Source organism: Lissotriton vulgaris, chromosome 6, assembly GCF_964263255.1.
Source record: "Lissotriton vulgaris chromosome 6, aLisVul1.2, whole genome shotgun sequence".
In the NCBI taxonomy this organism is placed as follows: domain Eukaryota; kingdom Metazoa; phylum Chordata; class Amphibia; order Caudata; family Salamandridae; genus Lissotriton; species Lissotriton vulgaris.
Genome location: NC_141694.1, coordinates 1,850,513,236 through 1,850,538,529, shown reverse-complemented (window position 1 = coordinate 1,850,538,529; position 25,294 = coordinate 1,850,513,236). Strand labels below are relative to the sequence as shown.

Genomic DNA, 25,294 nt, shown 5'->3' with positions numbered 1-25,294 from the left:
AGATCTGCAAATCTACACACTGTTTCAGTCTGGGTAGATATCCCAGAAGAGGCAGTCCGGGTTCTTGTCCAGCACAAGGCTGTTAACCTCTTGTATACAATCAAATACTGCAGTGCAATACATCGGGAGTATAGAACAGGACCATTCATAAACACTCGCTTGCTTTAAGTGTTCTGCAGTCCTGTATCAAAGTATAGTGCAGAATTTATCAATTAGTAAGATCATGAATTAAAAACTCTGAATATGGAATGAAAGCATGCAGAAAAAAACAGCACCCAGTGATACACTGCAAATGGTGCACGTACTTTGATCTTAAGAAAAAATGTGCCCATCATGTCAGACTCTAGGCAGAACGCCAAATAAAACCCACCCTAATGTTTTAAGCTAGGAGAGTGGGAGGGAGACAATTCCCTGCAGTCATACACTACAATGGAAAGTGTAGGACTAATTATTTTGAAAAAGCCAATTATTTTGCCATCATGTTGTTGTCCCAAAGAGTGGTTATCCACTCATCCTTAGTAATATCCTTACCGTTGTGTTTTTGGATCAGCAGCAAACACTAATTCCACCCACCCGCTTATCAAGAATATGAGGATAAACATATCCTATCGTTCTTGGTCCTTTATTATCCTTGTACTGAGATTTCAATACAGGAGACCCATTTTATTTTATTGAATGTATATCGGGCCCAGCCACTCTTAAGGAAACTCTTCTTCTTTGGGAAAACAATGTACCTCATTCTTTCTGGCATTGATTTGCCCTTCTGGACTTACTTTGTCAAGGGATGAGCACCTCTTTGGAGCCTCATCTTTCTCCACCAGTGAAGTAGGAGGAGGCGGCGGCAGAGATTGGATTCTTTATATATTCTCATTGAAGAATTGCGTATGTGACGATGCACCATTGCACTGCATTGTCAAAACCAGAACATGGACACGTCCTCGCATGCTCTTGGAGCTATGTGTACCCATCCTTATCTTCATGTATTTCCGCGGTTAAAAGTGGAAATAAAGTTAAAAAAAACACTTGCTCCTATTTGTAATCCTGTGTCAATGTCTATTAAACGAACATATCTATTTGAGGATTGCTTCAATACCTAAGCTAATATGTATGTGTAGGATGCTAAATTTTCTTTATTGAATGGGCATCAATGATTACAAATTATATAAAGTAGGGCAAAGCATTTAAAAAAAATAGCATGTACATTACCTGGATACTCCACTCGGTGACCAAAATAAATCTCATAGCCTCTTCCTGCACTAACCCATTGGAACACTGACTCCTTTATAACAACATTGCAATACGCTGCTCTTGTAACTGCTCCTCAGCCTTGGCTTATTTGCAGTGCAAGCATCTTTCATTACTTCTTACCACCATCTTCTAAACACTGGGAGCTACCTTTTTCATGCTGTGGTCCTACTCAAGGACCTGTTTATATGTGAACATAAAATGTTGTGAAGTTATGTTACATCCTCCTGCACTGAGTACTTCTGATACTTCTGAGATTAATTCTTGGACTCTGAGGAGTATGTTCTTTGATAAAGGGAATTACCTTTTGCCAATCATAACACAAAAAGAGGTTCAGAAAACCTCTGCAGCAGAAACTTGTAACCTTCAGAAATACAGTGGCTTTTTAACATGCAGTTTCCAACTCACTGCTGATTTGCTTGGTTTGGTGCAATAATTCTTGCTTCTAATGCAACCGGCATTGCACATGTTTTTAAGAAAGGATCTATAGAAAGGATCTGTACTGTTGACGTGCTTTAACACAGTGTTTGGTACCATTCCTGAATTTTTGGCTATGCTGTTTTCAAATGTATTCATTGATATTTCAGCCACTTTAATTATTGTATGTGTTGTGATCTTGCTCATAATCCTTGAGAGGTGAGTATGAATCTGTATTCATCGGAGCAACACAGTCACCAAGCTACCACTTTCTACTAAGGAGTTGATTTGCTTTCAAGCCAAAGTAAGCATTAGACTTTGAGGTTTCTCAAGCTCCAACCATCTAGAGTAAGACCTTCCAGCAATGTCTAAATTGCCATCAAAGTGTTCTTTTGATCATTTCTTTGGAACAACAAGCTATATTTCATTTGGACTGTTGGGAGCTGATTTAACTAATGATTCTCCATCATTCCGGCTGTGTTTCTGTGCAGTTGCCCATTGTTAAGTTTGCTTAATATTCGTCTCCAATGGTACTTTCTATGGTGCCACAACAATTGTATACTGGAGCTACACCATCGCAGGTCTCGGAGAATTATTAAAATGTTATTAGAACTGTAGGTAGGGTAACTTGAATAATCTACTCGACCCAGCTTTATTGTACTTGACCCGTAAACTGTTTTCAAATTGTGTGATCAATGGCAAATATTTTATTTTACAGTCGCCTTTTTCTTCATTCTCACATGAGTGCACCTTCAAATGTGTGAGTTTGGCATTTCTGCTGAACAAAACAAAAACTCTTTTGATTCATTAAATAGACTTAACGTTTGCTCCATGTGTAATAAAAATCTAGCCCACATATAGGGTACACATGATCACTGACTTGCCCCTCAGTTCACTTATAGCATTGCTATCAGAGCAGAGGCAGGAGTGTTTCTCAGTAAATGTTTAAACACTCACTTTTGTAAATATATTACTAAAACATGATGTGGTAGCGCACTGTCATTTACAGACAGTACATTTCCAAGAAATAGCCAAAAACCTTCCCTCTACTGATAAAAATACAGTGTATTAACAATAACCTGTGAAAAATGGGTTTCAGAAAACATTTATAATTTGCACATCACCAAGTAAAGTGTTCTGATTTGTTTTTCATCCTATTAAAAAAAAAAATCAGTACACAAGTACAAAGCAATGGGCTTTCACAACTACTGAAATATATTTTGACAGGTTTGTGCAGTTGACTTATTAACTATTTACACGTGTTTTAGAAAAAACCTGATACCCTGCAACCTTTTATTTCACATTTCGTATTGAGGGTCACAGTTCCCTTTACAAAATCCTGGAACTCTGCAGTCAGAGAAGGAAAATTAATTGTAAACCGACTTCTGACCACTGGCTCTGAACACAGAGCAAAGGTGAGAAGATTAAAACAAGATCTAAAGTCAACTTTAATGCTCCTTGGCTGTCTGACTGATAAAAACACTTTATCTTTGTCAACTCGTCGTCTTGATTAAAATCTGACTCGCCATAGCAAGTGGGTTAGTACGTTTTTCGATGCCTGCATCGCCCTATTCAAATGTATCTAGCTGTCTGGTGCAAGCAGTCCCCATTCTAGCTTTTGCACCACCAACTTTGATGCCAAATTTAGGTCTTATTCACCTACACCACCTTCAACTTCACTCTTTAGCTTTTGGTTTGCATATTCATTGTCTTCAGTGGCAATGTCAGAATAAAGCATACCTCTTGTATCTGCAGTTCCTTCCAATATAAGCATGACTTTTCTCTCATAGTCACCTCCAAAGTTGGATTCTGCATTTGATTCATTGGATTTGCGAGTCTTGTCCATGTTTGTACCATCAAGCTCAGATTAAAATGAACTCCGTTAAACAAGAGAAGAGCAATCAGTTGCTGCTACTGGTCCCTTTGTAAGCGTATTTCACAAGTTTTTACTTTTAGATTAAACTTTGTATTTTTGCAACCTGTTGTATGGTAATATTAGGCTTGAGGCTATTGCCTTTCTTGATATTTTATCTGTGCATATTAATAGCTATTTATATATGATCAGTTGTTAAAATGAATATAATACAAGGGATCCTGCAGCCCCTGCATGAAAGCCGATCTGTAATGTGTTTTCTCCAGTATTACATCTTTCATAGATTCACATGCTTGTATCTTCCCCGTCGTCATGGTGGGAGTCTCACGGTAACAGAATGACCAAGCAGTATCATAGAGAAGAAAAACTGCATAGAAAATCCCCATAGGGGCTGTATTATTTGGTAACCAGACCATTTCTTTGTTTGGTCCAAAGGCCAGCCAATCCGCATTGCTGCCCTGCCCTCACACTCCCCAGCAGAAGCTTCCTGCCTCAGATTTCCAACCGCCTTCAGGTGAGAAAGGAGTCTCCCTGAGCTCTGCTCAGTTTTTCTGTTCCTGAGTGAACTTTTGACCCTTTGGAATCTTGTTTCCTGTCTGCTGGATTGAGGTATTGTGTGTACCTATTTTTCTCATGATGGCTGAAAGCTCTAAAAAGAGGCTGTTCAGGCCTTGCAGATCCTGTGGGAAGGCCAGACTTTTCTCTGAGGATCCACATGAGGACTGCCTTTACTGTCTCTATCCAAAACATATGGCGAAAGACTGTAAACTCTGTAGAAAATTTTCTGACAAAACTAAAAGAGACAGAGAGGCTAGATTGCTGTTATGGCTTCAGAAGAAGAAGGCCACATCAGGCTCAGATTCTGAGGAGGAATCTTCTCATTCAACTCCCAAGAAAAGAAAGGCCTCTGTTTCTGTGGAGAGAGTAGAGCCTAAAAGGAGTAAATCTAAGGAGAAATCAACCTCATCTATTCCTATTACTCCTCTGGAAAAGCAGTCCAGTCTTAAGGGGCCTGGGTCTGCACCTTCGACCAGCTCCCTAGCTTCTGCTCCAAAACCTGCGATGAAGACTTCAGCTCCATCGACGACTTCACCGTCGACGACGTCGTCGTCGACGACGACTGCTTCATCGACGATAGGATCTAAAGCTACGTCGACGGCTACGACGTCGACGACAACAACATCGACGAGTAAAATTTCACCGTCGACGAAAAGACCGTCGACGACGACGACTCCGTCGACGACAGGTTCGACGTCGAGGATGTCGACGGGGGCCCCGTCGACGATGGTCGCGTCGACGAAGGCTCCGTCGACGAAGGCTCCGTCGACGAAGGTCCCGTCGACGAAGGTCCCGTCGACGAAGGTCCCGTCGACGAAGGTCCCGTCGACGAAGGTCCCGTCGACGAAGGTCCCGTCGACGAAGGTCCCGTCGACGAAGGCTCCGTCGACGAAGGTCCCGCCGACGAAGGTCCCGTCGACGATGGTCCCGTCGACGATGGTCCCGTCGACGATGGTTTCGTCGACGATGGTTCCGTCGACGGCGCCGTCGACGAAAATCGTGCTATCATCTGCAAAAGCATTCAATTCACCGCAGTCGAAGACCATGATCTCGATCCGGTCTTTTCAGTCGACCAGGGGTTCGGCTACTATCAGTAAATCTGCAGAGTTCACCTCCTGGACAAAGATTTCTCCTTTGCCACCATCCTCATTGCTGGAGCAGGACTCAGATGGAGAGGAGTCCTCAGGTGCCGCCTACAGTCCTTCTCAGCTTCAGATAAAGAGCCAAGACACGGACGAGGAGGAAGTATATTCCTTCAGGGACAGACCCCAATCTTCCAGATATGAGTCATTTCAGGAATCTGGTGATTATGATGAGGAGGAGGAGCAGCATGAGGACTCACGGGAGGAGGAACGTCAAGAGACTGTTTCCATACCTATCACTCTTGTGTCTGACCTTAGGTTGATGATAAACGACTACTACCGTCGTTTCCCAGAGGCGAATACCTCGCAACCAGCTACGCAGACGCCTTCCTCGCAGACGCCTAAAGCACCTGCTTCACAAGAACAAGGGGTGAGATCACCGCAGGTGGTTACTATAAGGGATGACCTAACGGAATCCGACGAAGATGAACAGCCTGAAGAAGGAGAGCTTGTCCATGATGCTTCGGGGCAGGAATGGAATGAATACATTTTACCATCGGCTTCATCACCTGTCCCACTACAGTCTACCTCCCCTCCTCAAGACATCGGAGGCTTCCATGATATCATGGAAAGAGCGGCCAAGAGATTCAATCTGGATGTGGAGGTGCAAGAGACGGATTGTTTCTTGTACGATTTCAAAGATGATAACAAAAGATCGCTTCGCTCAATTCCGATTATCCCTCATATCTGGGAGGAGGGCCTAAAGATTCTGAAAACACCGGCGTCTATAGCTGTTTCAGTTCCCCGAATTGAAAAAAAGTACAGAGCACCAGAGTCCACAGCAGCCTGCCTCATTGGGCACCCCAGACCGGAATCAGTCGTGACGCAGGCGGCGCAAAGAAATTCAAAGAACCCGGTGGCTACTTCCCTAGTGCCACCAGACAAGGAAGGAAGGAGAATGGATTGTGCAGGTAAGAGGTTTGCGGTCATGGCAGCCTCTACCATTAAAGCGGCAAATGCAATGGCACTGATTGGCCGTTACAACAGACAAATGTGGTCCGATCTTGCACCCATACTTTCTGCACTTCCGGAAGATAGAAAGGAGGAAGCGGCAGCCATCCTTAAAGAAGGAGCTAAATCTGCTGCCGAATCTATCGACATCGCCATGGATGTCTCGTCTATGGCCTTCAGGCAGATGGCTGGAGCGGTTTCGCTTCGCAGGCAGGGCTGGCTCAAGGCGACTTCTTTTCGCCCAGAGGTGCAGGCGAAAATTGTCGATATGCCTTTTGACGGTGAAAATTTATTTGGGAAGCATATCGATGAGGCGTTGCAAGGCATAAAGTCGGACACGGATACAGCTAGAGCGCTGGGATCTCTTCAACAGGGAAGGTTTCAGTCCTTTCGAAAGAGGGGTGCAAGAGGTCAATTTAATCAAAGACCCTCTTTTCAGTCCAATCGATATCAACCGTATAATCCACAGGGATATCGACAGTATAATACCAACAACCAGTTCAGGTCCTCCAACTCCTCTTACCAGCAACAGTCCAGAGGTAAACCAAACGCCAGGGGGAAAAATCAACAGTCTAATAGACGTCAATGATTTCAGGCCGGCGCTCCCCACACAACAGATCCCGGAAAACGACCACTATCTGTCTCAATATTTCACCAACTGGATGTCCATAACATCAGACAAATGGGTTCTAGATGTCATAAGCAGGGGCCATACTCTGGAATTTGTGGAAATACCGCAGGATCATCCCCCAGTACTCAGGCTCAACCAACATCGCCAGGAAATGCAGAAAGAAGTACACTCGCTTCTACAAAAGGGAGCCATAGAAGAAGTGCCGCAACATCTCAGAGGGAGAGGCTTCTATTCGCATTTCTTCCTCATCAAAAAGAAACAAACCCTGAAATGGAGACAGGTATTGGATTTGAGGGATCTCAATCAATACATAAAGAAGATACCCTTCAGAATGCTATCGTTGCAGGAGATTCTGCTAATGATAAAGGAAAAAGACTACATGGCGTCCTTGGATCTCATGGACGCTTACTTCCCTATTCCCATTCACCGGAAGCACAGGAAGTATTTGAGATTTGTTGTGGAGAGTCGCCACTTTCAGTTCAAGGTCCTGCCATTCGGACTCAAATCGGCCCGAGGGTGTTTACCAAATGCATGGCCCCGGTGGCGGCCCACTTAAGACTGCAAGGGCATTACATTTACCCATATCTGGACGACTGGTTGGTGACAGGTCCATCTTTCAAGGACGCAGCAAGATCTCTTCAGAGCTGCATCCGGCTGTTCCAACGCTTGGGTCTGAGGACCAACTTGGAGAAATCCTCGCTGACTCCGGCCCAAGGCATCCAGTTCTTGGGGGCATGGATATGCACCAGAGCAGGGAAAGCCTATCCTTCCGAAGGCCGAAGGAGAAAGATCATGGGGCTAACGGCAGCACTTCAAACAAAAAAGTCCACTTCCGTGAGACTGTACAAGTCCATGTTGGGGATGATATCATCCTGCATCCCACTGGTGCCAAACTGTCGCCTTCGAATGAGGCCTTTGCAGGAACAACTGGACGAGCAGTGGGTCCAATCCAAAGGAACCTTCGAGGATCGCATTACCATCACGAACCGTATGAAGGTGGCCATGTCATGGTGGAAGGTTCAAAAGAACTTGGACCAAGGCTTGAGCTTTATTCCTCAAGATCACCACTTCGTGATGACAACGGACGCTTCGCTGAAAGGATGGGGTGCGCATCTTCAGGAGCTAGAAATTCAGGGCCTTTGGTCAGATTGGGAAGCTCAGCTTCACATAAATATGTTGGAGCTAAAAGCGGTGTTTCTGGGGCTTCAAGCATTCCTTCCCAGAATACGCCAATCGTCAGTACTTATCCAGACGGACCGCACCACGACTATGTTTTACTTGATAAAACAGGGTGGAACGAGATCCAAACAGCTGTCGACATTGGCGCAAAGAATCTGGAAATGGCTGATATCCAACGGCATCTCAATTCAGGTCCAGCATATACAGGGAGTCCTCAACACACGGGCAGACGCCCTGAGCCGCACTTCCAAGGTGACGCACGAGTGGGAACTGCACGACACTCAGGTTCGCAACTTGTTTCAAAGGTGGGGCACCCCCACATTAGACTTGTTCGCAACAAAGAACAACTCAAAGTGTGTCCAATTTGCGTCCAGGTACCATCAACAAGGTTCCAAGGGAAATGCATTTCTCATGGACTGGACAGGAAGATTTGTCTACGCCTTCCCTCCGTTTCCGGTGATACCGCGAATCCTGCGCAAGATGAGATTCGAACCGTGCCATGTCATACTGATAGCACCAGCCTGGCCAAGACAAGCGTGGTTTTCAGACCTGCTTCAAATGTCGAAGGGCAACAGTCAATCAATCAATCAATGACATTTATAGAGCGCACTACATACCCGTAGGGTCTCAAGGCGCTGAGGATCCAGCTTCCGACATTTCAGAACCTCATCTCCATGAAAGAAGGGCAGATTCTGCACCCGGATCTGCAATCGCTAAAATTGTCAGCATGGAACCTCACGAGTGGGAATTTCAAAATATAGACATTCCGCAGGAATGCAGGCATATTCTTTCGCAAGCCAGGGCTACATCAACAAACAAAACATATGCAGCGAAATGGACCCGTTTCTGCCACTGGTGCAGTAGTCAAAACTTGCATCCGTTTGAGGTACAACCAGAAGGTGTCTTACCTTACCTACTGTCACTTTCTAAGGCAGGTCTGTTGCATGCCTCGGTCAAGGTACACCTGGCAGCAATATCACGCTTCAGGCGGAAGCCAAATGAACCATCTCTCTGGTCTTGCCGGAAAATAAAGGAATTTATCAAAGGACTTTTTAGAGTTTTCCCTCCCATCCGGCGCCCACCAGTACCGTGGCACCTCAATACAGTCCTATCGCAGCTTATGAGGCCGCCTTTCGAGCCTATACACAAAACAGACTTACAGTTCCTGTCATGGAAAACAGCCCTTCTGCTCGCACTAACATCAGCAAGGAGGGTTAGCGAAATCCAGGCCTTTTCAGTGGAGGAACCCTTCTTACAATTCCGTCAGGACAGGGTTATATTAAGAACAAATCCTACTTTTATTCCCAAAGTGACGACGTCTTTTCACCTCAATGAGCCTATTATTTTGCCTACTTTTTTCAGCAATCCCTCATCGGAAGCAGAAAGAGCCTTACACTCTCTGGACATCTCTAGATGCCTAAAGTTCTACATTGAACGGACAAAAACGTTCCGCAAGTCCAAGCAATTATTCATTGCATTCGAAGGACAAAGGAAGGGCCTTCCCTTGTCAAGACTGAGTATTGCCAGATGGATATCATCAGCTATCCGGAAATGTCACGAAAAAGCGGGAAAGCCGCTAGGTTCTAAGGTTCATGCACATTCCACGAGAAAGATGGCGACCTCGATGGCCTTATTCGCAGGAGTGGCGCTGCCTGACATATGCAGAGCAGCAACGTGGAAGAGCGTGCATTCATTTACGAGACACTACTGTCTAGACACTGCGTGGAAAGAGGACACGGCAGTGGGACAAGCTGTTCTGAAACGTCTATTTCAGTAAGGTATGACATAATGGCATGATTTATTGTCTATGCAGTACTTTGATTTATGTGTCAACATGCATTTATCGTATTTCTTATATACTGATGTGTATTGTATATCATTGCTTTACGACAGAGCTTCCTTCTTAGTTCTGTCCTGGAAACGCTACAAATTTGGTGAGCACTGCTTACTACTCTGATACAAGCATGTGAATCTATGAAAGATGTAATACTGGAGAAGGAATTAGTTACTTACCTGTACACTATAGTTCTCCAGTATTATCTTTCATAGATTCACATGCGCCCGCCCGCCTCCCTGTTTCTCAGGCAGAACCTGTTCTCGGTATTTATCCATGTCTCTCATTCGGGGACGGAAATCTGAGGCAGGAAGCTTCTGCTGGGGAGTGTGAGGGCAGGGCAGCAATGCTGATTGGCTGGCCTTTGGACCAAACAAAGAAATGGTCTGGTTACCAAATAATACAGCCCCTATGGGGATTTTCTATGCAGTTTTTCTTCTCTATGATACTGCTTGGTCATTCTGTTACCGTGAGACTCCCACCATGACGACTGGGAAGATACAAGCATGTGAATCTATGAAAGATAATACTGGAGAACTATAGTGTACAGGTAAGTAACTAATTCCTTACTACAGGCATGTTGTGCCATCTCTAGTCACGTATAATAACAACATTATGTAGATGCTCATTTGTTATTATCACAGTTCAGTGGCAATGGCATAATGCCTTCTGCCAGAGCCAGCAGCCACGGTGAAATGCAGGTCACAGAGCATCATTTCAGCTACCAATTAAACGATAAGGGGAACTGGCTTTTCTTTAGGACTCGCCTATGCAGCGTGCAAGCGCTGCTTTGGAGGGACCTCTTGGAATCACTCCGCGCTTTTGTGGAAACTTGTGCATGTTCTGCACTGTTTCCAGTGGGCACTCGTGCATGTACGACGTTTACCTTGCCGGAGCGAGCAGCAGCGCCATCTGTTTGCAATTATTGCACCTGCCGCTGCTCGCTCCCGTAAGGTAAACGCTGCATGTCGCTTTACTTTTCGGGGCTGGGCTTGTCTTTCAGCGCTTTATCTCGTCTCCTAGACGTTGTGCACCTTTATGTCCCCTTTGTCTCCTTTTTCTTTAGCCTCTGCTTGTTCTTAGTCTAAATGCACTGTCTTTTATAGTTTTCTCTTTCAACCGTATTTGCTCGAGTAAAGAAATCTCCCAGGCCCCTTCTAGGCCAATGTGTGCAGTTAGTTAATTGTTGCACGCGCAGTCCCGCGTACTGTGGTTGCTGACAGAGAAAGAAACGTAATGTTGTAATATCAAAAAGCTCTTTCCACGTGGACAGAAGACACATACTGTATACTCCTGTGATCAATAACCCCCATCCCGCAGATCGGAATGGGGGGGGCCGCGGGCGGTCTGGCAATAGAAGCTGCAGGCAGACGCTGGGCAGAATTAGCAAGTCAAAGGCTGCTGGTGCCACCGGGACAGCGCAGACAGTGGCTGACACTCCATTATCCCCGGCCCTACATCTCCCCTCGCCCAGCTTGGCCTGGCCTGATCTATATCTGCCCCCGGGCGATCCTCTCACTGATATGCTGTGAAACCTGGCTGTTCACCCAACTCTGATCAGGCGTGCCTCTGTAGCTTCAGGTTGGATGGTTGGACCCTGGCAGCCTTCTCCTGTGATTAACTTGTTCTCTTAGCGCCGGGACACCCCCGACGGGGGTAGCTGCGCGCTTTATAAGCTTCTTAAATAAATAAATAAATAAATATGCTAATACTGGCCTTAGAGCACCGCTCCGGCGCATCAAAGGGCGCCGGGCTCAAGGCCACAGCCTGGCGCATTTCAAAGCACTCTGCTCCAATCAAATGAGTGTCAGACATTGGGCATCAAACTGGAAACGCTCAGGTGGGCATCCCCCTAAGTCTTGTCCATTGCCCCGTGCAAGGCTTCCTCTACATGTATACGTTTTCAAAAGAAAATTGCCCCAGACTGGCTTCACAGATTTCTGAAAAGGGGACAAGGTCACAAGAATGCAGCTTCTTTCAGCCTTTCCGTCACAGGCGCACTGAGGCCCCCAAACTGCGCTACAACAATTTGTGCAGTCCTCCTAGGAATAAAACAGCTGCTAAGTCGCCACATGGCATGATTGAGCTCCATCAAATTTGTGCATGTTGGGATTCTGAGCTCGTCCTTGCATTAAAAAAACTACCAAGTCCCAAAATCCCTTTTCTTGAGTGCGAAAGAGTCAAGGCAGGCTGAAGATGTCACTTGACAAGAACTAATTGGTAGCTACATATGTATTGCGTTTGGATATCACGGCGGAACTTTCGCCTGTTAGCGATTGTAAGTGCGTTTCTTATCATTAATAATGACCTGAGATTTCATTAAAATATATCTTATTGAACAACACCATAATTGGTTCTCATTCGTATTTTGGTCAAAAACCCCACCCACTTATCTTAAATGCATTCAACAATATCAATCTTCAGAGCAGCTTCTACGGAAGAGCAACGCCCGCCTAAATGTAGAAGTTAATAACATTCAAAATGGTGCCATACAGAGTATTTGAATTATGTAATCGCTGTATTGCCCCGTCACCTTTAACGGACCACTGGTTTTATAGCCCTGTAAGGATGTCTGTGAGAGAAGGAGCTGGGGACTGGGCCAAATATGTTATGTATAAGATAACCCTGATTCAAATTCTATTTGACCAGATGCAACTGGTTTATTGCACAAGCAGCCAGTGATCAGATTCAAACAAGTGGAGGGTTAAGTACCTGGCTCGTATTTTCTTGAGAATAAGTCAGGGGTCCATCAGCCACACCCCTCGCCCACAACGTACCAGAAAGGGGCGGGGAGGGGGTCCCATCCAGTACATTGTGCAACACAGTTTTCCAAAGACATCTGTTGAAAAGCCATGTTTTTCAGACCCCTTCTAATTGGAACTCATAAAAATTCAGTAACTGTGAGTATGAACCACATCGCCACTGAAATTTGTGAGACATTAGACACATTTTTTTAACCATTTTTTTTAAATTGATGAAGTATTAAAGGTTTAGAAAACTGCGTAGGATTTTTACAGAACATATTTCAAAATATATATTTTAAGAACTTAGTTCAAGATTCCAATAATCAACTGCAGATTGCTTGACAATAATGTAATAATTTTTAATAATAATAACTTTTCTTGATATGCCCGCTTTGCTGGATGTGTATCAGACTCAAGGAAAGAAAAGGTCCTTTCCCCAAGAAAGTCTGATAACAATTGGGCTGTAGGTTCATTTTGTAGGGCACTTGAAGGAAGTAGGCTTTACAGAAGCTCCGAACAATTTACTCCACTGGATTAGGGTCTTCCACATAAAAGGAGTGCATTATTTCTTCCTAATGCTAATGCTTTATTACATAGAAACAGGCCAGGAAAAAGTCAGATTGTGACAGCAGAAATGACAGCAGTTTTAAATAATGCGGCATAAGATATTTTGTGGACCTTAAAAATTTGGAAAAAAAATCACCATTGTGTAATCTTTTACCAGAAATGGCAGTAAAAATCGAAAGAACATTACTAAATACTTATAAGGTCCCAAAAGTGAGACCTATTGGCTATGCCAATGCTTGTTTTTCTTGTGTTTTCTCCGTGATCAGAAGAAAGGAGATATTTATGGCACCATGTCGAATTTATTTCTTCCTAAAGGTCATTGCAGGAAAGACCGAACCTATTTGCATGTTTATACCTATTCTGAGCTGCATCAGTGTTTTAATGTGATTTACATTAAATTGATTGCAATACCTTTTTGCAACAAATTACTAACTGCTTTTTGGTCTAATTTCACACTATAGATTCTACTAATATTCTTCATGTCTGCAAGCACAATGTTTCTATGAAAGAGTAAAATGCAAAGGATTTGAGGTTTGTGGGTAGAATGTTTATTAGTAAGGAATAAAGTACCTCCTCTGTACGTTAAAAGGATATTGCAAGTTATCTTGCAGTTCCATGGAGTTATAACTTCAACTTTGTTCCTTTATATGATCATGGAACTCCTAAGTGCTATGAAATATCCTTATAATTTAAGGCAGGGTATTTAATCTCATTGAGATAATGTATGTGCATATTCACTAGGGTGGCTGCGCTACCAATCCAGGGGTATGATATGCCTTGTGTTGCCCATAAGAGCGTCCTTATTCCCCACGCTCTAGTATTATGAAGGGAAACTGGCTTAGTGGGTGGGGTGCTCAGGGCCTATTGTTCTTTTGTACCCAAAATAGGTGATAGAGGTAAATATTGGCCTTGCCTGTGGGCAGGCAACAGGCTGGTAAAATACAAATATGATGAGCAGGAATACATGTGTGCCATTTTAGAAGCACCTATTTTTGACAAGATTTAGTGCTAATGTAGGCAATAACTGGGACTGAGGTGAAAAGGATTGATAAACTGACTCCTTGGATCCAAGATGGTTATCAATCATGTTGCTAGTTTTCTTGATATTTACATGTATTGCTTTCAGGTGTCTCGCTATAATGCTCATTTGCAATGAAACTTTTTCATACGTTCTACACTAACATCGGGCCTAAATATATTAATAAAGCCTTTTTAAAGTTTTATAGTGTGAATTTCGTGTGTGTGTGTGCGTTCATTCGTTCGCTCGCTCGCTCGCTTCTTTCAGGGGAAAGGTGTACAGACACCCGTACAAAAATAAAATGTATTCCTGACTGTGTTTCACAAGATCAGATAGGTGTCCAACACACAGTATCTCCAGGTAAGTTGTGGGAGATGTGTCGGTCAGAGCCTGTTTGTTTCTCTGGCTAAAGCTGATACATTGGTACCAGCTTGTGCTTGCCCTATATGCTAAGGGAGTTTACTTGGCTGTAATTAGAAGATTTGTAAAAGGTTTACTTAATACTTATACATCTCTCTAGCGTTTCACCATTTTACACTAGCATAGAGAACACTTTTCCTACTACCTTAATAGTCTAATCTAGTGACCTGTTGCTGATGTGCCTGAACTTTTTGTTCATGACTAAACCATACCTTGACATTCTTGCACTGCCTAGCCTTTAAAGGACGAACAAGTTCTCTAGGAGCATGGAATGTAGTTCGGTTATCAAGAGCCTTTCAACCAGGTCATCATGTGCCATTCAATATCCTCAAGGACCAACTGCATGTCCAATCAATGTACCACTATTGCACAGTCATTATGTGACACAATTTCCTGCATCCTTCCAAACCCTAAGGTTTTCCACAGCCCTTGTCCAATATTAGGGAGGGAACAAGCTGAACAACTGGGTGCACAGAGGGCCTGGGTGATTAGGGAAGGGCAGAGCAGGCAGGAGAACTGGTTGTTCTTGCTGAAGACCGTTTTGAGGATCACAACGCACATTTGAATTTAGATGTGTAGCTGTATCCATTTTGGCATTTGGACGAAACATGGAGATTTTTACACGTCCTTTTTAATTTTCTCTCAGACTTGGAAAACGGTCATAGACCAAAGATGGTATATGGTTTCATGCTTATAGCATCAGAGCAAAAGCCACGGATACATTACTGGTTGCTGTTAAATTTATGTTGCTTTCTATTCTCATCAAATTGCTATAGATTACATTCTCATCACTACCAATTGTACTGTTATTGCACTGGTGTGAACCTTGCCCTTTCTTTTAACTGTGCCATATTTCTCTCTTGACACAGATTCCATTGTCACCAAAATTGAGATCCCTACATACTCTTTAAGTGATGATGAATATTCCAGCTACCAGCAGCTGAGTGTGGAGAGTGATGTGGGTGACTCAGGAGATGTGAAGGACTCACCCATTGCCGGTTCTCTCCCAAACCCCTTCCACTGCCGACAGTGTGGCCTGGTGATGGACAGCTCCTCACGCTGCCTAGACTTTGCTTTCAGTCAACACTGTCTCAGTTGCCTGACAGAGGGGCCCCTGGAACGTGAGAGTGAGGATGATGAGGGTAGTGGCTGCCTAAAGGCCGAGCGGATGGTATATTCATGCAGATTATGCTCTTTCGTCACTCATTACTCCAGTCATTTGAAACGCCATATGAAGACACACAACGGTGAGAAGCCCTTTAAGTGCATGCAGTGCAGTTATGCCTCAGCCCAACTGGTTAACTTAAAGCGCCACACCCGTACCCACACAGGCGAAAAACCCTTCCGCTGTGAATGCTGCATCTTTTCATGCAGTAGCCTGGGCAACCTGAAGAGGCACATGCGCATACACACCCAGGAAAAACCATACAAATGTGACATATGTGAGTATCGCTGCAACCAGAGCCGCAACCTGAAGCGCCACATGCTTGGTCATCGGAAGAAGCGAGAGCTGAGGCCACGTCACAAGAGGGGCCAGAAGGTCACTGACAAGATAAAAGACGAGGAAGAAGAGGTAGATTCCTGCAGAGACGACACAGAAGGTAATGGTCTTGTGGTTCTGTGTTCAAAACACCTTTATCAGATGATTGATGGCTTTGACTCTGTCATGTTCTTTATGTCTCAAGAAAATGAGTGCTCATATTTTTAGAGAGGCTTCAGACCCTATTTCGTCCCAGACTTTTGTTATCAAATCCCAGTATTCAGCACTGCATAGGGTTTGTTTCACTTAGTTTGCTTTCCATCCTAACATTCATGGCAACTAGCATCAGTGAATATTTATGTACATATTTGTTTAGTTGAGTTGTATAGGTCCAGAATAAATTAGTTTAAAAGTGCCCCGAGATGCTCTAAATTTACAAAATATTTAAAGGAGTTTAGAAAAATGCAGTAAGTGGTAACAAGGTGTGAGACACTTAAATCCTGGAGTACTTTGATTCCCTTGCTAAGATGTACGTCAGCTATAACCATATTCAGCCCGGATGGCCACAGGGGGCCCCCTGATATTTTCATGCGGACCCAGAACGTGACCGTGGTGGGGAGCCCCCAAGATCTCTTGGTTCTTGACTGCCACTGCGCGGCTGATGTGAGGTGCGTGTCTGCCCTGGACACCGGCTGTTCGGCCTCTCCCGACTACTGACGCGTGTTCATGGGGCGTTGTGATGTTGCCAGGCCATGGCAACGGTTTCTTGAGCATTATATTGAGCATTTTCATGATGGCACAGAGTGCAGCGAGTGGTGTGTGTGGTGGCGTATAGCGAAAGTCGAATTGCAGGCATTGCGAAAAAGAAATAAAAGTGAAAGTGCGCAGAAAAAAAACCATGAGATTGCCGCAAGTGGTGTGTGTGTGGCGCCCACCGCTGCTGTTGCACTGACATGGGAGGGTGAGAGTCAAATTGCTGCTATTGTGACAATTAAAAGTGAAAGCGCTCATGGGGCGCAGAAAATAAACATGAGAAGCGCCCGCCATCGCTGTGAGTGGTGTGTGTGGCGCGGGACAGCGAAAGTCACATTGCCGCCAATGTAATCCACGTTGAAGGATCGCACTTACAAGGGACGGCATAAGTCAACATTTTTTAAAAAGCACGGCACGTTGCTTGTGACCTGACCCACCAGGAATGCAGCTGCCACTCTGCACGCCGCTGCTCGCTACCGACAGCAAACGCGTGGGAGTGACACATTGGAAAGGAGGTGGGACATGCACCCGCCTTTGACCAATCCAATGTGTGGGAGGAGTCAGACACACACAGAGAAGTTTTGAGTGCTCACAAGAAACTTCTCAGAGAGCAGCGCATGCGTGCTGTTCTGGGCTCCACCTAAAAAGGAAGTTACAAGGGTGTCCTGCACCATAATTTTAGGAACACCTTCATTCATTTAAATCGTCTTGCAGCAAACATGTCAACATTTTACTCTCTCTAAAATTCAAACAAGTATTCGTTAACATTCAAAACCATTTCACCTTAGTAAATCAGATTATATCGGGGGAGGAGCCAAGATGGCGACCGGAGCAGACGCGTGAGCTCCCGGCTCCGCTGGTCCTTTAGCCTCGCAGTACTATCCTGCTCTATATCCTGCTCAATTCAACGCCTGTTCGGTTGGAAACAGCGCGCTGACATCGCCCATGTCCCTCCGGAGTCTCAGCTCGTCCGGAAGGCGGAGATAGCCTGTACCCGTCCCGACGCCCTGTCCCCAGCGTACATCGCCACCGGATGCCGGACCTCGACGGAGCAAAGACGACCGGCCTGCCCGCAAGATGCCCGCAGCCCGTGAGGAGCTGCCCCTTTCCTGATCACGGACCGCGGCGCACTGATTGCTGTTGAGTATTGCACACCGCGACTACCTCGTGCTCGGTGAGTGAACCACACTACATGGCCGGCTCCTCTGCTACGAGCTGGGTAAGGGCTGATTAGACTACGCTACGGGACTTGCTCGGACACTGTGGTTCGCCCGCCCGCCCTGCCGCCCTGTTCTGGCCAGGGGGGTCTCTTCACTGGCGACTTGAGACTACAGCTGGCTGTAATGGGAGACGAGGCAACTGGGGATTCTTGTCTGACCCCCCCAAGACTACGAGATCGGCTTGTGGGCGATATGGCTGTACCCGCCGACTCTCGGAGTGCAGAAGATCGCCCACCCTCACTTCGTGCCTGCGGCGGCTTGGCTGGGCCGGGGACTGACTGGACTGCACCTGCTTGTGTCCCGGGCATAGGGGGACCGCAGCCTATCCTGCTCCATGTGGATATCCTGTCTGCCCTCAGCGACTTCAGATCGGTGCTGTTTCATGACTCCCACAGGCTGTGTGAGAAACTCGATGGCATAGCCCTCGACTCGGAGCTGACTCGGAGAGACTATTCCCAGCTACAATTGTACACTACCCTGCTGGTGCCTGGGGTTGCAACAGTGTTACCAAATGATTCTAGCGGTGGTGAGACCCGGGACGACTTGACTGGCGCCTGCGGACGACGGCCTACCGATTCCGCCTGTGATACATTGTTCACACATTTGGGGACTGCTTCTTTGTTTCCACCGCCATCTTCGACAATGGGACTGCTAACTGAGCGATTTGTGGCCCCCTTGAAGACTCTATCCTCGAAACTTGCGCTTTTTCCCCTGTTGTGTTTGTGCTATCAGGAAAAATTTGAGACTCTTTTGTTTGGGATCAATACATTGATGTGTATTTTGCGCCGTCCATTTTGTGACCGTGAGTCTCCCCCTTCTTCTTTGCCTACATCTGGTCTCTTTGTTGTGGAGGGGGTTGGCGCTCGACGAGGGGTGTGTCCTGAGGGATATCCGAGATCGGGCCAGGGTTAGGCGGTTTCTTTGTTCTTTTGCCTTCTCCCTTCTCCTACGGCTGTGGCTTCTTGCGGGGGGTGGATACACGGGGTCTCGCAAGATCGGGGCAGGGCTAGGCGACTTCTTTAGTGTTATGTACGTGTAGACGGGCTGGGACTGGGATGGGACTGCTTTTTGATTGATTTATTCGCATGTTTTCCCCACCTCCAGTTTTGATTGCCACCACTGTCGTGCTGATGATAATTGTGGTCGGGGATGTTTACGGGGCCGGCGAGGACCGGGAGTATACTAAATTTGCCTCCTCCCACCTCTTCTGAGAGTTGGAGAGTGGGACGGTTTTCTCTCACTCTCTTTATTCTCTTTCCCATTTGGGGGTTCTCTTGGGGCGACAGGCATGCCTATTGGGGGGGGGTGGGCCGTGGCCTTCCGCTGGTATGCAGGGTGGGGGGTTGGGATGTGTTGTATGTTTTCTCTTTGTTTCTATGGCCCTCTTTTCTTTTCTTCTTTCTTCTATTTCTTTTTCTTCACACCTCTTTGCTTCCTTGGGGTTAGGGTTCAGTGTTGTCAAGGGGTTTATTGCTTCGTAACATTATGCGACATAGCGGTTGGCCCTCACTTTTTGGGGACGGTTAAATTGTCTTCTGACACATGCCTTCCTCTATTACGCCTCCTTCCGGGTGCTCCTTGAATGATGATAGCTATCCTGGTCAGTTATTAGCTTCTACTCTCTTTGTAGTTTTGGAAATTGTACTCCACAAAATCATAAAATTAAACCTTATTCTATCCTTGTACTATGGTTCTAGGCTCCATACGATATTATGTGCTCAGAGACTGTTGCAAAGGCGTTCTGTCCGGTTGGTTTTACTATATCCTTTTCCTATATGTCATAGCAGCCGGCCCTGAGGGGTTGTAGGCAGACGCTGTGTACTGTGCTTTTTATCAATAAAGGTTTTCAAAAAAAAAAAAAAAAAAATCAGATTATATCAGTTAATTGAGAGGTATTTTTTTTTAAGTGATTGTCTTCAAACATGAATTTTGAAACATTCATGCTCTTCCTCTTCCCCTCCCGAAACCCTAACAACAAGACCAATAGTGACTTAAGAGTCAGTTATGTGCACTGCTTGGGTGGTCGGGGTTGCTCCTTGCATATGTAGAAGTTGTGGATGTTATTGCTTCTTATAGTTGCAATATCTACTTATCAAGTTCAAGTTTTTTATTTTATGATTTGGAACTCGTGAGAGGTCCACATAAAAAGTGCAACAGCAAAACAGTACAAATATATAAAATCATTCAGTTGTTACAAAGTAAAGATGACCTACCTGATTAATATAAATTCAAAAAGCATTTAAAAAAGTTAAATATTCTAGAACAAAACATTTCATTAGGGGGGCTTAGGATCGCTTCAGAAAATGCATTGGCAGATAGAATACCTAATTTCAAACAAAGCTGGGCAAATAAACAGAACATGGGAGAGGTCTTGGATCGAATGGTTACACAAAGTACATTTGTTGGAAGAACCATACCATTTGGATAGGAGATTATTCAAGGGTAACATGTCTTGTCTTAGCAAGTACCAAAAACGCCGAATGCCATGTGGAAGATTCCAAGATACATAGTATTGCATGGATTTAAAAACATAGGAATTAATCACCGGCAGACTGCTTTTCTTTGATACAATAGAATCTCTATCCAACATAAAGCTTAACCTCCACGTTGCTGATTTTAATAATGCCTTTAATTGATAAGAAGAAAGTGAAAACAAAGAGGATTCTTCCAATCGCAACAAAGAGACCGCCTTTCTAAAGTTTTTTACGATTGGAGAAAGTTCTTTTAAAGGACCCAGTAATTCCTTTTGAATGAGATGTCTTAACGTGGAGGGTTCGCATTTAGCTAGATAGAAGACCCATCTGACTATCCCAGCTAGTCCTTGGACCCAGCTACTTCTTATGCCAAACTCAAGCATAAGAGAGGCCACAGAACAGGTGGAATTAACGGAGGATAGTTGTCGCAAGAGTCTACCTTCAATAATGTGGAGGAAACCCCAGTTGCTCACATCAATGAGTTCAGTACCGTACAGTAATGAGGCAGGGATTTTTGCTCGGAAAGCTTCTAACAAGTAGGGAAAATGAAGTTTTCCTGTGGCTTTGTAGAGAGCGTTTAGACCCTTGCCCTGCGTCAGAGCCTTGCGCATATTATTCTCAGTATGGGCCTTGTCACTCATATTACCACAAATTATTTCCCCCAAAAATACGTATGAATTTACGATTTCTAACTTATGGCCACCTAATGTCCATACGAAACTCCCATGAGCAGGTTTTTTCTTCCCCGACATGCACATAACTTGACTTTTAGAGATGTTTATCTGTAGAAAGTGCGACTCTGCGAAAACATGTAATGCCTGTAGTCGCTTGTTCAACCCTTTCGGTGTCAAATCTAACAATATGTCATCGGCATACATTAAACACACAATAGCTTTATCCCCCAATACAGGAGCAATTCCACTGCTACTACTTATCATGTACTATGTTTAAAGCACTGGCAAATATAAAAATACAGCCATGCGCCTGGGCCACCTATGTGCATCTTTTCAGTCTGTGAATCTAGCACTTCAAAAGCTAAACCCAGAGAGTAAAAGCTGTGCTCCCGCATGACTTGCTCCCTTAACCTAATCAATATTTACTTTTACTAGTTTTTCACTTCTACTCACAACGTTTACCAAATGTGATTGATAGCCCTTAATCATCCATAGAGGATGCTGTGGTACATTAGGGGCTTAGATGAACATTGCACCATTTGTGAATAGTTTTCTAAGAGTCCCAAAGCATGTATAGTAACTACCCATTTAAGTTATTAATACAAACACATTGGAAAGGAGCACCCGCCCTTGCCTCACTCCCCTTAAGAACTTAAAGGATGACGTGACATTCCTGGTGTTTCATTTTAGAACATTGATATATTCAAAAATGGCTCTTTTGCCCCTGGCAGACCATACCAAAACAGCTTAGCACCCTTCATATAAGGAGCACCCAAAGTCCTTTGTAGCCATGCACAGAACACAAAGTTCTCTTTTGCCAGTGTATTTAACGGCTCTGGTATCAAAATCTCCACCCGTTACAACTCAAGGTTAAAATGACACCATTTATCTTGTCCACAAGGGTTTCTCATGCTTCTGAGGTGGGACAAATGCAGCCCATCAACCTTACTCAAGGAGTGACAGTTGTAGCGATTCACCAGGCGTGAGTCCCCAGAAGCATCACTCCACTTGATTAACTGGACTATCGTTTAACATTGTAAGCTATGTCCCTGGAAACCCTGATCGTTAACACCACCCCCTTAGTTCCTCTTTCTTATTATCAAAATCCTATCATTTACATTAAGCTCATGTTCCTGGTTTAAAATGTGGTCAGCCAAGTTTAGTGCAAAATAAAAATTCTGTGAAGTTGATGCCAGTTTAAATCCTAGATCGGTGATGGTCCAGTGCTTAGGATGTTCAACCATGTATGAGGGCCCTGTGGACAGAGGTGTCCCTATGAGTAGTTCAGCAACATTAGCATTAAAATTGCTGGGATAGTTGGCCACATTCTGTCCAGTCAGTCAATGTCCTCCATTGTCACCAAGGTTCAAAAGGCTTTCCAATACAACGTATAGTGGGGAGGTACTCGTTGATGTGAGTTATCGTATTGCACTCGCCCAGAAAACACTTCGTAAAGTGAGTGACTGAACCTGCCTGCAAGGGGATGTTGGGGGGAGGTCAATGGAACCGCCTTTACCCCTGCCAAAGGACTCCAATCAGGCAGTGCACTGAGAGTTCTCCACTATTTAAGGTTGTGCGACTCTCGGTGCGCCTCCTTAGAGCTTCTTTGCCTCTGTGCCGGTCCGTGTATGTAATACGGCGCGGATGCCGAGCAAAGGGATTCCCTAATTTGCATGGGACCACACCCCCATGCAAATAAGGGAACACCCTCTTGAGGATGCGCTGGCGCTGTATGTGCGCCAGGGCTTTCCGTATTACAGAAAGGAAGGCACAATAGTCAGCATCCCCTTTTACAACACCAAAGTGCCCCCAGTGGTGCGCAAAGCGTGCACAAAACCTGTTGCGCCCGGTGCACTTATATAATACAGCCCCCAGAAGTTACCAGACGTGTCTCAATTGTATTGTTCTGATCTTTACAAATTTAACAATCTCCAGAGGTTTCTTTGCCTGTCAAAGGTTTCTTTGCCTGTCAAAGTTTGCACACCTGGCCCATGAGAATGTCAGATTTATGGATCGCCTCCAATCTCATACATGTATTAATAAAGATTGCCCCAGTATTGGAACTTTCATAGATTCCCATGCTTTTGTATCATTCCCCGTCGTCGGAATGGGAGTCTCGGTAAGAAAATAACATAGCAGTTGGTACAAAAGAGAAAGAAACAAGCCTAGGCCTCATTCTTTTTTGTAGCATATCCGCCTCTTTTTGTAAAAGAGCCGAAACTTAGGCATCAGCCAATCAGAAGAGCCTCACCCCATAGAACCCTCCTGAAGGAACCTCAGAGCCTCACATTTTCTACTGCACGTTGTGCTAGGGAGTCACCTTTTGAGCTCTGCTCAAACTCTTCTCTTCAGAAGTTTTCTTCAGGATTTTTTCTTCAGGATTCTAAGGATTCAGGATTCTAAGCTGTTTCCTTCCAGGATGTCTGAAAAGGAAAAGAAGGCCCTTTTCGAGCCATGTTCCACCTGTGGCAAGAAAAGGCTTTTTGTGGAGGATAAGCACAAAGATTGCATCTACTGCCTCTATCCTGACCATAAGGCTGCAGACTGCAAGATCTGCCGGACCTTTTCGACCAAGACCCTCCGGGATCGTGAGGGTAGGCTTCTGACCTGGCTCCAGAAATTGAAGTCCAGAAAGGACACAGTCTCCAGTGACAGTGAGGACTCTTCATCTGCGTCATCCTCGAGAAGGTCAGTCAAAAGGGGTAGGGTGTCCCCTTTTCCTTCTGTGGAGCGTTCTTCTAAGGCCTCCAAAAAAGACCCCCAGAGAGCTTGAGAGCTAAGGTCCAGGCGAATCTCCTCACCATGGTGAAAAGGAGAGGGTAGAACCATCTACGCCTTCTGTGGGGGCCTTCAAAAACCCCTCTTCTCAATCTTCTGGAAAATCTGACAGAAGGTCCAAGTCGTCGACAATGAAGAAGGCGTCGACGAAGGAATTTAAGCCTGCTCTTCAAATGGTACCGTCGACGGGCTCGTCGACGGTACAATCGACTTAGACGGGATCGTCTACGAAGAAGGACTCGTCGACGACATTGATACCAACGTCGACGAAGGGGTCGACGACTGCAGCAACGTCGACGGGGATGTCTACGATGACAGCAACGTCGACGAGGATGTCGACGACGGCAGTGACGAGGAAGGGTTCGTCGACGGTCGTGACGACGACGGTGTCGTCGTCGAGGGCTACGACGAGGACAACATTGACGAGGACAGCAGGAGCGTCGACTGTCTTGGCGTCAACAAAGCCCATCTCGTCGTCGAGTGTTCTTTCGTCGACGACGTTTATTCTGTCGACGATGACGGAAAATTTTACCAACTCCATTGTCGACGAGATAGTCTACAATTTTGTCGTCGGAAGAGAGGATTACCATCTCTATGACGAGAATCACACCGGACATGACATCTCCTAGGAGAGTAACCCCCTTGCCTCCAGCTCTGCTTTTGGAGGAGGATGACGATGAGTCAGAGGAGGATGGACAGGACTCGTATGGCTATGCGAATAGTCCTTCCCAGCTTATGGTCAAGTGTCAGGAGACAGATTCTGACGGAGAGTACAGCCAGTAATGTGGTTATCTCCATCATCATTCTTCCCAACCACAACAGTACTCGAGACAGGACATGGTGTTTGTTCCTTCATTGTTATTGCAGGACCTTCACAGTATGCTGCAGGACTATAAATCGAGTTGTTCACAACCTGCTGCTGCAGTTCCGACTGTGCAGGCCTTGCCTGCCCCTATGGCTCTGCCAATGGCTGCTCCTGAAATGCCATCTCAAGTGTCATCTCGGCCACAGACACCGGTTCCACAGGAGCCGTCGTTTCCTTTGGACACCCATGATGATTCGGCGGAGGACGATGACAATTGTGATGATAGGCCTGGTCAAGGAGTGGAATGGGATGAATATGTCACTCCAGACCCGGCATCTCCGTGTCCCGATCCGGTGGACTCCCCGCCAGCGGATATAGGGGGGGTTTGACAAGCTGATAAAGAGAGCGGCTGGCAGATTCAAACTGGCTATGCCTTCTGTTTCCACAGAATGTTTTTTTTCTCCAGTATTAGGGGTGTCTTTCATAGATTCACATGCCTGAATCATTCCCCGTCGTCGGAGTGGGAGTCCC

General features: G+C 45.4%; 1 protein-coding gene across 1 annotated transcript in view; it reads left to right on the top strand.

The window, feature by feature from the left end:
• ZNF513 (zinc finger protein 513) overlaps nucleotides 1-25,294 on the top strand; it is a 108,922-nt gene that overhangs the window by 47,380 nt on the left and 36,248 nt on the right. Inside the window, exon 3 of the mRNA XM_086928166.1 lies at nucleotides 15,449-16,180. Coding sequence (XP_086784292.1) covers nucleotides 15,449-16,180 — 732 coding nt within the window. The remainder of the gene's footprint in view (nucleotides 1-15,448; nucleotides 16,181-25,294) is intronic.